We start from the raw sequence: 15,073 nt of genomic DNA, 5'->3' as shown, positions 1-15,073 counted from the left end.
ACATCAGGACCAGGGCCTCCAGCTGTTTTTAACAGGCACCAACACCAAGAACAACCGCTCAAACCAATGTCAAGAATGACAGACCACACCGACACCGAGATCAATGGGTCACACCAATACTGAGAATAACGAGCCACCCCAATACAGAGAACCAGGGTTCACACCGACACCGAGAACAACGACCCACACTGACACCGTAAATAATGACCCACACCGACACCGAGAACAACGGGGCACAGCAACCATGGGAACCATTTTATACATAATATTGTGCCAGGAAGTACATCTCACTGACGGAAGGCTGCAGTGGCCAATAAAAACACATCCAAAGGCAGGCTTTGAAATACAAGACTGCAAGATGGAACAGCTCCACCATTCAGTAAGGTCATGGCTGATCTGATAAGTCTTGACTCCACTTTTCTACATTCTCCCCATTTCTCTTCCTGATTAAAAATCTGTTTATCTCAGCCTTGGAGTTACAGAGATCTACTGTAAAGAAAAAGGCCCTTCGGCCCATCGAATCTACATTGGTCAAAATCAACCACTGAACTACTTTAATTCCATTTTCCAGCACTTGGCCATAGCCTTGTGTGCCTAGGCATTGCAACAGCACATCTAAATCCTTTTTAAATGTTCTGAAGGTTTCTGCCTCAACCATCCTCACAGGTAGTGAGTTCACCTTCTGGGTGAAAACATCTTTCCTGATATCCTCTCTAAACAGCCTGCCTCTTACCAGGACCATGTGCGGGCTTGAGTCTGGCTCAACAGCTCCTGCCTGCTTTCCTTTTTTTTTGTTTTGTTTTAAATTCCGCTCGTTTTGTTTTCTTTCTTTCTTTTGTTTCTCTTTCTTTCGCGGTGGGTTAATTGGCGGCAGCGAGAATGGGCCACACACAAAATGGTAGCAGCCTCCCTGCGTTTGGGGGCACAAAGCTCCTCCAGCGATCGAAATCAACGCCAGTGGCAGCCAATTGTTCAACATGACGGTTCCAGCGAGGTGGCAACTCAGTGGAGGGCTGCTACAGCAGGACTCTTGGAAAGATGGCAGCTTGGCCTGGCAGCGGAGTCGGGAGTCCTGGCTGCAGTAGGCCCAACTGGGACACCTGGCATTGGTGAGATGGTGGCAGAGTCAGGGACTCCCACTCCACCAAGGACATGCAGGTCCTTGGACTCTTCCATCACCAGACCATAGCAACACACATTTCCTTCCTCAGCACCTGCCTGCAGAGTCAGGGACACCTACTTGTTGTAGGCCTGGATCTGGGGACTCTTCGTGATTGAGGAGACAGTTCCTGGTTGTTGTAGGCCTGGAGCCAGGGAACTGCTGGTTAACGAGGAGATAGCTCCTGGTTGTTATAGGCTCGGAGCTGGGGAACTGCTAGTTATCGAGGAGATAGCTCCTGGTTGTTATAGGCTCGGAGCTGGGGAACTGCTAGTTATCGAGGAGATGGCTCCTGGTTATTGTAGGCCTGGAGCCGGGGAACGGCTGGTTATCGAGGAGATAGCTCCTGGTTGTTATAGGCTCGGAGCTGGGGAACTGCTAGTTATCGAGGAGATGGCTCCTGGTTATTGTAGGCCTGGAGCCGGGGAACGGCTGGTTATCGAGGAGATAGCTCCTGGTTATTGTAGGCCTGGAGCCGGGGAACGGCTGGTTATCGAGGAGATAGCTCCTGGTTATTGTAGGCCCGGAGCTGGGAACTGCTGTTTTTGGGTCGATTGTGGATCCAGCATCAGCAGTGTCATTAGTGAGGTCGGCCAGCAGTGAAGAGATGGCACCTAAAGAGTAGTGACTGTGATGGTGGGTCTAGCACAGGCATCAGCAAAGTGGTGGGGGAAGGGGTGGTTGGCCGTAGGTGGTGTTGGTTTGCAGGCTCAGGCCTCGGGATTTGTTGCAGAGGCAGCGGAACAAAGATAGACTTTCAGTTACAGCTTTTATATTTTTTGTTCTTAAACTGTTCAAACTAGCGACGGACTGTGGCAACAGTTGAAGCTTTTCACTGTAACTTACTGTATTATTCACTGTAAAACGCAAGTGACAATAAATCAATAAAAATCTTTGCCCCCAGTCAGTGATCCTTCTATCAAGTGGAAAAGTCTACCCGTCACAATTTTATACATCTCAATCATGCTCCCTCCCCCACTCCCACCCCACTCCCACCCCACTCCCACACTCTAGTCACCTCTGCTCCAAGGAAAACGACCAGAATCTATTCAATCTCTCTCCGTTAACTAAAACATTTAATGACCAGGCAACTTCCAGGTAAATCTTCTCTGCTACCCCTCCAGTGCAATCACATCCTTCCTATAATGTGGATTGTAGAATTGCAAATAATACTCAAGCTTCTGTTTTAGACCGTTCCATCATAACCTCCCTGCTTTGAGTATTCCAGATGAGCCAGCCTCGACAGCCCTCTGCGACACAGTATTCCACAGATTCACTACTGTCTGGGAGAAGGAATTCCTGCTTATCTCGGTCTTAAATGGCAACCGCTTATGCTGGAATTCTGCCCTCTGGTCCTAAACTCTCCCACGAAGGGAAACAACATCTCCACATCCACCCTGTCAAGGCCCCTAAGAATCTGGTCTGTTTTAATAAGGTCACCTGTCATTCTCCTAAGCTCCAATGAGTGCAGGCCCAATATGGGCGGCACGGTGGCACAGTGGTTAGCACTGCTGCCTCACAGCACCAGAGACCCGGGTTCAATTCCCGCCTCAGGTGACTGACTGTGTGGAGTTTGCACGTTCTCCCCGTGTCTGCGTGGGTTTCCTCCGGGTGCTCCGGTTTCCTCCCACAGTCCAAAGATGTGCGGGTCAGGTGAATTGGCCATGCTAAATTGCCCGTAGTGTTAGATAAGGGGTGAATGTAGGGGTAGGGGTATGGGTGGGTTGCGCTTCGGCGGGTCGGTGTGGACTTGTTGGGCCGAAGGGCCTGTTTCCACACTGTAAGTAATCTAACTTGACCTCTTCCCATAAGACATTCCCTTGGCTCAGTTGTCTGGATGGCTGGTTTGCCATACAAAGTGACACCAGCAGCATGGATTCAATTCCCACACCAGCTGAGGCTAACATGAAGGACTCTCCTTCTCACCCTCTCCCCTCGCCTGAGGCACGGTGACCCTCAGATTAAACCATCATCTGTTGCGTCTCTGTAATGAGAGAGCAGTCCTATGGTCTGAGAGACTATAGTGACTTTACCGATGAAGAATTACATTTAAATCACACCTTTCATGAGCTCAGTCCGTTCCAAAGCACTGCACAGTCATAACTGTGACGTCGGTAGAGAGTCATAACTATAATGTCGGTAGTTATCCAACCTACGCACAGCAAGCTTCCAAAAACAGCCATGTGTAATAAATGGATAATCTGTTGCGTTTAGTGATGTTGACTATGGAACAACTATTGATCAGGGCTCCAGGGCGATCTCCTGTACTTCAGGATAGTACCATGTGATCTTTTACAATCTGCCTGTGGAAGCAGATGGGCCCCTGATAGTGTCGCTCAGTACCAACTGGAAGTGTCTGCCTCGATTTTTGTGTTGAAACCTGTGGAGTGGGATTTGAATCCACGACCGTTTAATTCAGACAAATACAGCAGCCAGTTCACACGAAACCAAGATCCCTGGCCAACCAATGACATCAATAACCAGACAACCTCTTATGGTGCAGGGTCAATAAACAATGTCGCAATGTCCAATAGAATTAGGAAATTGCTTTTCAGATGAAGTCACTTCACCTGACAAAGGAGCAGTGCTCCAAAAGCCTTTGATTTCAAACAAACCTGTTAGACTTCAATCTGGTGTTGTGTGACTTCTGATCTCTCTCAGATGTACCAATCCTTATGGGTGTGGGGGCAGAGTTCAGGCTGTGTCCTTAAGTGTCAAGCATCATCCAATTGGGTAACAAGTCAGATTATTTGTACATTGCTGTAGGAGGGCAGCATGACAGAAGGGTGGTTGTGTTAGCCAATTACTGACTGGTGAAACGTCCAGCAATATATCCAACCACAGTTGACAAGCCTATTTACATGCATAAGGCAAACATTAGCTTAAGAGTGCACATTGGGCCAGAAGACCATAGGAGCAGAGCAGCAGTAGGCCATTCAGCCCATCGAATCTGTTCCATCATTCAGTGGCAGATCTAATGATTCTCCCCTCCACTTTTCCTGCCATAACCCTTTACTCCTTTGTAGATTAAAATCTATCTATACCACCTTTGAATATACTTGTGAGACCATAATTCATGATTAATTGTGAAATATATTGCACGTTGCTGTTTGTCAGGACACTGGGTTTTAACCGAAGATTCTGTTCTGTTTCGACTTGTCCACAGTCAAACGACCTGTATCCATTTCTGATCAGCAAACTTCAGGAGCACTTGCCAAAGTTTGAGAATCCCATTAGCCAGCAAGACAAGCGCAAAATGGCAGGCCGCCTACAGTAAGTAATGAGTTACTGTGGGTCTACACTCGAGTACAAAGAAACTGTTCCAAGTCTGAGGCCAGTTCAGCCTTCAACCCATAATAGTCTTACCATGCTTCCTTGCAAATAGGAGCTCAGAATACAGGGAAAACCTGCAGCAGGATAGTGAATTCTGGCTGTAATTATGTCAGGCTTCCTGATGTGAACTCACCCAAACTACTGCTACGATTTTACACTTTGGTAATGGGTTTAGATTAGATTACTTACAGTGTGGAAACAGGCCCTTCGGCCCAACAAGTCCACACCGACCCGCCGAAGCGCAACCCACCCATACCCCTACCCCTACCCCTACATTTACCCCTTACCTAACACTACGGGCAATTTAGCATGGCCAATTCACCTGACCCGCACATCTTTGGACTGTGGGAGGAAACCGGAGCACCCGGAGGAAACCCACGCAGACACGGGGAGAACGTGCAAACTCCACACAGTCAGTCGCCTGAGTCGGGAATTGAACCCGGGTCTCAGGCGCTGTGAGACAGCAGTGCTAACCACTGTGCCACCGTGCCGCCCACTAAGTGGGACAACTGAGCCCAGTTGCAGATCCCAGACTGCCTATGAAACAATTACTTGAGAAAACAAATTCTTGTAATATGAAGGCAAAATGCCACAGGTGTTGGAAAGCTGAAATAAAAATCACAATATTCACCAGGCCAGACTGCATCCGTGGAGAGAGAAAAATAGAGTTAATGTTTCAAGTCTTCTATCAGAATTGGGGAAAGGTTAGAGACATCACTGGTTTAAGCAAGTACAGAGGCAGAGCAAGGGAGGGAGGGGAAAAAACCAAAGGGGTAGTGGTGCAAGGGAAGAGAAGGTGGTAATGAGACCAGTAAAGAAATGCGATGTGGGTCTAAATGAGGAGCAAGGGTAAAAAATGAGGTCTGCAGATGCTGGAGATCACAGTTGAAAATGTGTTGCTGGTTAAAGCACAGCAGGTCAGGCAGCATCCAAGGAATAGGAAATTCGACGTTTCGGGCATAAGCCTGATGAAGGGCTTATTTTAAGGAATTTCCTATTAAGGAATTTCCTGTTCCTTGGATGCTGCCTGACCTGCTGTGCTTTAACCAGCAACACATTTTCAACTAAATGAGGAGCAGTTGGGATTGTAAGATTTATTATCAACATCCAGCACCTGAGAAAATGGGGGCAGGGTTTAAGCTCAGTCACATTTGAACTCAGTAGCCCAAACATAACATGAGGTGTTATTTCTCTAGCTGGTCCAGCCTGGGATGCTGAGGACAGTGGGGTCTAATTGGGAGTGGAGCTCAGAATTACAATGACACGTTCCCTGAGGCACAGGGTCACACTTACAGACTGTACAGAGTTACTCGGCAAAGGCGAAAAGATCATTATTTACTGAGATCAGAACTTTTCTCTTTCTGCTTAGGTTCTCCATTTTGATCGTAGAGACATTAGGCGTCATGTTCAGGGAGACTGAAACAGAACCAACACGTTTGACTCTTCTGAATGCCAACCGGTATGTGTGGTACCAATGGTTCACACTCAGTGAGGTATCGTATCTTTACAGATAGAAGACTGGTTGAACAAAGGTGTATGCTCAAAATGAATTTTCCCATTTGAAATTTACCACACGCGCAAGTCAGGAGTGTGATTGGAGTCTGCCTACTTTGCCAGCTGACTGCAGCTTCCTCATTGATCAAGAGGCTGATTGCGATCCTGCACAACGCAGCCCGCTTAACCCACACCCCATTCACCAGCTTCAACATTCAGAGTCCACTCCATCCCGTAAACCAACCTTCCTTCCATTGACTCCATCTACACTTCCTGCTGCCTTGGGAAAGTAATCAACATCATCAAAGACCCCTCCCACCCTGGTTATACTCTCTTCCACAAGATACAAATGTTTGAGAACGCGTACCAACAGATTTAAGAATAGCTTCTTCCCCGCTGTTATCAGATTATGAGCCAACCTCTCATATATTAGAGTTGATCTTTCTCTGTACCTTCTCTGTAGTTGTACCACTATATTCTGCATTCTGTTCTCGTATCTAGAGGTACTCATGGGTTATGTATGATTTGTCTGGATAGCACACAAAACAATGCTTTTCACTGTATCTCAGTAAATGCGACAATAATAACAAATCAAATACAATCAAATCCCTCCACCCACCAGAGCCTGATGGCTGCAGTGTATACCATCTACAACTCATCAAACATCCTTTGACTGCACCTTCCAAGCTCTGTCACTTACACGGACAAGAGCAACAGGATCCTGGGAATCCGCCATCTTCAGGTTCTGCTCTGAGCCGCCCACTATCCTGGCCGTTCTTTCGGTGTCACACCGTGACCCAATTCCTGAACTCCCTCCCTCGCAGCACAGCGGGAATCCCTGCATCCCAAGGACAGCAGCCATCCAAGAAGGCAGCTTGGTGCCACTTACTTTAGGGCGATTAGAAATTGTCTAAAGGTGCTAGCCTTGTCAATGATGTCCGAATGCTGTGAATGAAAGTATTCAAATAAAATGTGTATATTCCCCCCATTTCAAGATTTGGATATTGGAGGAGGAAAAGGAAAAAAGCGGAATAATTTCATTAACACCCTGAGAGAGTATCCTCCCCGATACTGCTCCACCTCCTATGGACTCTTGTAGATAATGAGTAAAAAGTGAGGTCTGCAGATGCTGGAGATCAGAGCTGAAAATGTGTTGCTGGTTAAAGCGCAGCAGGTCAGGCAGCATCCAAGGAACAGGAAATTCGACGTTTCGGGCCGGAGCCCTTCATCAGGAATTTCCTGATGAAGGGCTCCGGCCCGAAACGTCGAATTTCCTATTCCTTGGATGCTGCCTGACCTGCTGTGCTTTAACAAGCAACACATTTTCAGCTTTTGTAGATAATCGTCTCATTCCAATGCTGGAAGCCACAAAGTCAACATCTCCACGTTGAACCTGAGAAAGATCCCTTGACAATTTTGTCTCAATGGTTAAAGATTAAACTTGAACTTAAGGAAGCTTCTAGCATCTCGCATGACAGTGGGTATCAAAAGACTAGTCTCAATTTTAATATAAATGACTGCTTTTTATTTTCATTCTCTAGAGGTATGACTGTCATGAACTTGCTGAAGATTTTAATAAGTGGTCCACAGATTCCCACACCAGCTGGTACCAACATGCCCACTGTATCTGAAATCTCAACTAATTCTCAAGATGGCGAGGTAAGCCTCTGTAATTTCCAGCTTTACAACCTTCTGAGATCTCTGCGCTGATTGTATTCTGACATTTTGTGCATTCCCAAATTTATTCAGTCCACCTCACCTTCCCAGGCGCTAAGCTCTGGAATCCAATCTGGAAACCTCTTTGCCTTATCTCAACTCCTTTCAAATGCTCCTTAAAACATATTTCTTTGATGACTTGTGTAATGGAATCTTCAGCAGCAGGTGGTGACAGTGAGGGCTGGCACTGAATAGGGCAGGATGAGTGGTCATGGTGGGACCTCCAGCAGCAGGCAGTGACAGTGAGGGAGGGCACAGAATAGGGCAGGATGAGTGGTCATGGTGGGACCTCCAGCAGCAGGCAGTGACAGTGAGGGAGGGCACTGAATAGGGCAGGATGAGTGCTCATGGTAGGACCTCCAGCAGCAGGCAGTGACAGTGAGGGAGGGCACCAAATAGGGCAGGATGAGTGGTCATGGTGGGACCTCCAGCAGCAGGTGGTGACAGTGAGGGCTGGCACTGAATAGGGCAGGATGAGTGGTCATGGTGGGACCTCCAGCAGCAGGCAGTGACAGTGAGGGAGGGCACCGAATAGGGCAGGATGAGTGGTCATGGTGGGACCTCCAGCAGCAGGCAGTGACAGTGAGGGAGGGCACCGAATAGGGCAGGATGAGTGGTCATGGTGGGACCTCCAGCAGCAGGCAGTGACAGTGAGGGAGGGCACCGAATAGGGCAGGATGAGTGGTCATGGTGGGACCTCCAGCAGAAGGTGGTGATAGTGAGGGAGGGCAGCGAGCTGAGCCGCTGAAGCAGTTGAACAAACCCTCTCTGGAGGAAAAGGAGGAAGGAGGCCTGATAGGCATCATAAAACAATGGATTCCCTCAACTGTAGACTTAATTCCAAGCATATACTGAAATTTTCTTGTTTAACCTTGATTTCGCTTCATATTGATAATGATATGATATCTGTGTAAAATAGAATCCCTGCTTCATGATCTTTAGGCTGTCTGTGTATTTAAATCCCATGTTATAGCAGGGCTTTGCCTGTTTGACTGGTATTTCCTTATGTAGCTCAGTGTCACAATTCTGTTTGATAAAAGTCCTGTGAAGTGAAACTGAAATGTTTTCCCATTTTAAAGATATGATAAAGATGCAAATGTTTGTTATTGAATTGTTCCATGCTGTACCTCTCTACCACACTCTGACTCTTAAGTTTCCATTCCTTCATGCCAGTAACATCACTGGAATCGACCAAACAAGATAGGGGAATTTTAAACTTCATGAGTTATGTCTCAAACCATACAAACCAGAGTTTCCTTGATTATTTTCGCTGGTTCAGGAACAGCACTTGATATCAGGCCTTACTCCTGGGTCATCATTACTTACTTTCATCGATTGTGTTGGTTCGAGGAGACTTCTTACAATGGGCCGATAGGAAGTGAATTCATTGGATTGTTCTGATGTTTCTTCATATTAAAATATTTAACTTACTGAAGAACTCACTGGGGTACCTGAATGGAAGTCAAAAAGAGTTCAGAATAACTCTCTAGCAGTGATCTTTTCAAACTGGCGCAGATGAAGGACTGGGGACTCTGACTAAAAATGTTAATTATTTTGTGATAAACCCATTTTTAGCTGCATGTATAAACCTGCTCCAGGCTGCCACATGCATCAATGGATCAGTGGTCTCTTGTGATCTAAGATGAGATCTATCAGGACGAAGGAGTCTCTAGATGTCTGAGGAGCCCAATTTTGGATCCGCAGTGGGGGCAAGTTACAGGGTGGGGAAGTGGAATTAGCAGTTCAGGTTTGGCTTCCTTCTCCTTCCTCTGCTGCTACCCAATCACCTCGCTGTCTAATCACTAGGTATGTAAGTGACTTTAGTGGATCAGGAGGAGCGTGACGTCAGGAGCTTCCCCCTCCTGGCCAGTAGTGGCAGTGTCTCCATCCATCAATGCAGCGTTGAGCTGGGCAGACCAGACAGATCTAGTTAGGCTAATTAGCCAAGTAAGCTGGTTAGGCTAGGCACGGAGGATGTTTCTCTTGTTTAGGAAGTCTAGGACCAGGGCTTGGCCATTTAGGACTGAGGTCCTGAAACATGTCTTCACTTGGAAAGAGGTGAACCTGTGGAAATCTCTAACACAGAAGGCGCTGGAGGCAAGATCACTGATTATATTAAAGAATGTTTAAATATTAAAGGCAGCAAGGTGAATGGAGAGAAAGCCAGAATATGGTCTTGAGATAGAGGATCATCTGTGATCATAATGGTGGAGCAGGCTTGAAGGGTCGAATAGCCTACTCCCACTCCTGTTTTCTATGTTTTCTTATTCCTTTCCTTTCTCCACCCTTTGGGAGCATGAGAAAAGAGAGCCTGCTGAACATTCTTTGTATGGGCTGACCCCTTGACCTTGCTGCTATGGGGTTCCCCTAAAAGGAGTGTGATCTCTGGGTGGCCTCACAAGCGTCACCATCACAGAGAGAAGATCAACGATTTCTTTGTTCATGGAAAGAAACAATTACATTTATTCTGGTGCTTAAATTGTGCTGGTTTGCAGGTTTATTGTTTGTGATTATGCAGGTGTTTTCTAAACAAAATGTGTCCTATAATCTAACCAGCACAGTTTTTAGCTTTTAAATTGCTTCCAGAGCAATGGTTTGAATATAATTGTCGACATGTGTCCTGTTCAAATTGGTTTGAAAGTGGGACCCGTAAAGTTGTATCTAAATGCAGACGGGGGCCTATTCCCTGACTGGCGTGATGGTGTAAGACTGGGTTGTGAAAGTATTTACAGTGCAATGTAATGAATTATTGCCTTTTGCAGCTACAGAAGCTATTGCTGGAGTACAACAATGCAGTGACAACTGTTGTGTATGAAATCTTCCTCATAACTCACCAGGTGAGCGCACATTTATGTGAGGTTAGCAAAGCTGTTGGGCTGTATTTTGCCGTGATACTCAGTTCTTTAACCCTGCACCTTTAACACTCTGCACATACGATAAGAGTGTGCTGTCCTTTCCTGTGATTACTGCAGTATTTTAAATGAAGCCCTAATTTCCTTCTCTATACTTTTAAACAAATCACTTGCCATTTGTTCCAAATGGTTCCCTAAACATCATCAATTGCTTTTTTTTGAAGACCCAGTAATACTGAAGATAAAGCTCCTTGTGAAAAGTTCTGTGGCAGATTTTGAACTGCCTGGGCAAGAGTGGTCAAAGGATTCGGGACAGGCCACATTCGGGACAGGCCACATTCCCTGCATAGGCGGAAGTGGGTACTGCGGATGCTGGAGATTAAGATTGAGAAAATCGACATTTCGGGCGAAAGCCCTTTATCAGGAATGAAGCCTGCTCCTTGGATGCTGCCTTACCTGCGGTGCTTTTCCAGCACCACCCTAATCTTGACACATAACTAACCTCCACCGCAGCTGCCTCAGTACACTTTGTGTACTTGTGGAGAGACACAAATGATTTTGCATTTTATTGAGGAAGCGTTCCCTTTACAGCCAAAGTATGGACCAACCATTTTAAACACGGCAAATGATGAAGACAGTAGCTTGGCTCGAGTGCTTTTCATTTGTCAAAAAATGAAATAATGACTGCAGACTTAGATCCACAGCAGATGTGACCCAACAAGCTGTTTAACTGAGAACATTGTCTTGGCTCTGATCTTGTCTTTCAGTAGCACCCAGGGGAAGGGTCCCTTTTATAGTAATAACCTTCCCAAACCCAGACAAAATGCACTGAAATAGCAAGCTCTACTTGTTCAGTCATTTAGAAGGGAGCCTTAGACAGCGAAAGACTGATGACATCTTGTGATGGTATTGAGGAAAACAGCTGAACCAAATCAGCCTTTCTACCTCTATATTCGCAACACAGTAAAATTAATATCTTCAACAACCCTCAAAATTGACCCCAATGGTTCCTAACCAGACATTTGGAATAACAGATCACAGACTCTGCACATGATTAATTCCTGAAAGCTGGTTTGTAGCTTAAACAAAAGACCTAGCATTTTCTTAACAAAGCAAAGCAAAACAATAGAACCAAGTCATCTAATTGGTCTATACTTTAAACCCAAAAGCCTTTGGTTTTCAGCCCCATTCATTCAAAAGACAGACATACGCTCAACCAACACAGTTAAGGGTATAACAAAATAATAAGTCTGGCCAGATTACTGAAGTGGTTTTCACGATGTATTGTTTCACAGGGATAGCTGATAGCTTCTTGGTTGATTTTCTTAAGCTTTCGATCAGGGGTCACCTTTTCAGTTCATTCAGATAGAAGCAGTAAGTTTTATAACTTAGCTTTTTATTTGTTGAACTTTCAGGAGCTAATAAGGTAGGTTACGCAGGGAGCTATCAATCCTTCTCAGAAAACACAGTCCAAAATCCAATTCAAACTCTGACCATTTCCTGACAGACTGATCATTTCCTCCATGAGGTCCCAGTTATCTTTCAATATCTGCCATCTGCTTGAGCATAAGGTCCATTCCAGACTTGCTGGAACCAATTCCCATGGTCTGACCTCGTTAAAAGCCAACTTCTGCTATCTGTTTAAATATAATTCTCTCCCATGATGACAAACATCTGCAGAACCCTTTGATAAGGAACCAACCTCAAATTAACTTCCAAGCCTGACCTCATGAATAAACAAAAGCTTGTTTTGTTTGTTTTCCATTAAAGTAAGCTATTACTCATAGTCAACAAGTCATTTTTAGCTCTTTCCAGTTCACCTCCAAACTCAATGTGATAAAAGAACAAACATAGAAATAATGATAAATCAGCAAGGACTCAAACAGTCTTAAGAAGGCCATTCAGCCTGTTGCATTTGTGCCGGCCCCCTGCAAAAAAACAACTCAGCTGGCTCCTTTTCCCAGAAGACATTATTTTTCCCTTTCAGTTGCTTATCCCAAGGAGCAGTATTTGCATCTGTGCCCCCTGCACTTTCAGGTAGATCTTAGCCAATCGTTGCGAAGAACAAAGACTTTCACATCTCCCTTTGGTTCTTTCACCAAGCACTTTACCTCCATCTGCTGTGGTTCCCGATCCCTCTGTTGACAATATTGGAACAGTACTTGAAATGTGGCTGCAAGTGGAAATGGTTGTGTGAGAAGGCATGTCATTTGTGTGTATACAAATATGTCTAAAGTGTGTGTGTATATATATGAGATTATGTGGAAACATGTATGTGTGTGTATCTGTGTCTCTTCCACAAATAGCAGTGAATTCTGGATCATTTGTCAATTTTAAATCTGGAGTAGATACATGTTTGTTAAATATTAAGGGATATAGGCTGCAGGCAAGTATGTGGCATGAGGCCACAGATCAACAGTGACCTCATTGAATGGTGCAACAGGCTTGATGTTGGTAACCTTGTTTGTGTGTCTGTATGTATGTGAGAGTACGTGTATTTTGTTTGTGTGTGTGTGAGAGAGAGAGGGAGAATATCTGTGTCTGTGTGTGAGTGCGTATGTGTCTGTGTGTATATGAGAGTATGTGTGTCTGTATGTGAGTGTGTGCCTGTGGGTGTCTGTATGTGAGAGTGTATGAGTCTGTGTATGTCTGTATGTGAGTGTGTGTCTGTATGTGAGGGTATGTATGTCTGTGTGTGTGTCTGTATGTGAGTGTGTGTCTGTGGGTGTCTGTATGTGAGAGCATGTGTGTCTGTGAGTGTGTGTGTGTCTGTATGTGAATGTGTGTCTGTGGGTGTCTGTATATGAGAGTGTATGAGTCTGTGTATGTCTGTATGTGAGTGTGTGTCTGTATGTGAGGGTATGTATGTCTGTGTGTGTGTCTGTATGTGAGTGTGTGTCTGTGGGTGTCTGTATGTGAGAGCATGTGTGTCTGTGAGTGTGTGTGTGTCTGTATGTGAATGTGTGTCTGTGGGTGTCTGTATATGAGAGTATGTGAGTGTGTCTGTATGCGAGAGTGTATGTGTCTGTATAAGAGAGTATGTGTGTCTGTATGAGTATGTGTGTCTGTGTATGTGAGTGTGTGTCTCTGTGTCTGTATATGAGAGTGTATGTGTCTATGTATGTATGTGAGAGTGTATCTGTATATGAGAGAATGTGTGTCTGTGGGTGTCTGTATGAGAGTATGTGTGTGTGTATGTGAGTGTGTGTCTGTGGGTGTCTATATGAGAGTGTGTCTGTGTATGTATGTGAGTGTGTGTGTCTGTATGTGAGACTATATGTGTCTGTATATGAGAGTGTATGTGTCTGTATGTGAGTGCGTGTGTCTGCATGGAGTGTGTGTGTGTCTGTATGTGAGTGTGTGCCTGTATATGAGAGTGTATATGTCTGTGTATGTCTGTATGTGAGAGTATGTGTGTCTGTGTATCTGTATATGAGAGTGTATGTGTCTGTGTGTCTGTATGTGAGTGTGTGTCTCTGTGAGTGTGTGCACCTGTATGTGAGAGTATGTGTGTCTGTATGTGAGTGTGTCTGTATATGAGAGTATGTGTTTATGTGTATTTGTATGTGAGAGTATGTGTGCCTGTATATGAGAGTGTATGTGTCTGAATTTGTCTATCTGTGAGTATGTGTCTGTGTGCGTCTGTATGTGAGAGTGTGTGTCTCTGTGTCTGTATGTGAGAGTATGTGCATCTGTGTGTGTCTGTATGTGAGTGTATGTGTCTGCGTGTGAGAGTATGTGTGTCTGTGTGAGAGTGTGTATATGACTATATGTGTGTGTCTGTGGGTGTCTGTATATGAGACTATGTGTGTGTGTGTCTGTCCGTATATGAAAGTGTGTGTGTGTGACTGTATATGAGAGTATGTGTGTGTCTGTATGTGAGAGTATATGTGTCTGTATGTGAGAGTGTGTGTCTTGTGTCTGTATGAGAGAGTATGTGTGTCTGTGTCTATATATGAAAGTATATGCCTGTATGTCTGTATATGAGAGTATATGTGTCTCTGTGTGTCTGTATGTGAGTGTGTGTGTGTGTCTGTAGGTAAAAACAAGGACTGCAGATGCTGGAAACCAGAGTCTAGATTAGAGTGGTGCTGGAAAAGCACAGCAGGTCAGGCAGCATCCGGGGAGCAGGAAAATCGAAGTTTCGGGCAAAAGCCCTTCATCAGGAATAGAGGCAGGATGCCTGCAGACTGGAGAGATAAATGAGAGGGGAGTGGGTGGGGAGAAAGTAGCATAGAGTACAATAGGTGATTGGGGTGGAGATGGAGGTGATAGGTCAGAGAGGAGGGTGGAGTGGATAGGTGGAAAGGAAGATAGGCAGATAGGACAGGTCATGGGGACAGTGCTGAGCTGGAAGATTGGAACTGGGATAAGGCGGGGGAAGAGGAAATGAGGAAACTGGTGAAGTCCACGTTGATGCCCTGGGGTTGAAGTGTTCCGAGGTGGAAGATGAGGCGTTCTTCCTCCAGGCGTTGGGTGGTGAGAGAGCAGTGATGGAGGAGGCCCAGGACCTGCATGT

At 45.5% G+C, this 15,073-nt stretch overlaps 1 protein-coding gene across 1 annotated transcript in view; it reads left to right on the top strand.

Moving 5' to 3' along the window:
• The window catches only part of c19h12orf56 (chromosome 19 C12orf56 homolog), a 78,912-nt gene that overhangs the window by 41,777 nt on the left and 22,062 nt on the right, over positions 1-15,073 (top strand). Inside the window, exons 7-10 of the mRNA XM_060839236.1 lie at positions 4,326-4,432; positions 5,862-5,951; positions 7,528-7,645; positions 10,465-10,539. Of these exons, the coding sequence (XP_060695219.1) occupies positions 4,326-4,432; positions 5,862-5,951; positions 7,528-7,645; positions 10,465-10,539 (390 nt within the window). The remainder of the gene's footprint in view (positions 1-4,325; positions 4,433-5,861; positions 5,952-7,527; positions 7,646-10,464; positions 10,540-15,073) is intronic.

The sequence above is a fragment of the Hemiscyllium ocellatum genome, chromosome 19 (genome assembly GCF_020745735.1).
Source record: "Hemiscyllium ocellatum isolate sHemOce1 chromosome 19, sHemOce1.pat.X.cur, whole genome shotgun sequence".
NCBI lineage: Eukaryota > Metazoa > Chordata > Chondrichthyes > Orectolobiformes > Hemiscylliidae > Hemiscyllium > Hemiscyllium ocellatum.
This window is presented reverse-complemented; position numbering and strand designations above follow the sequence as displayed.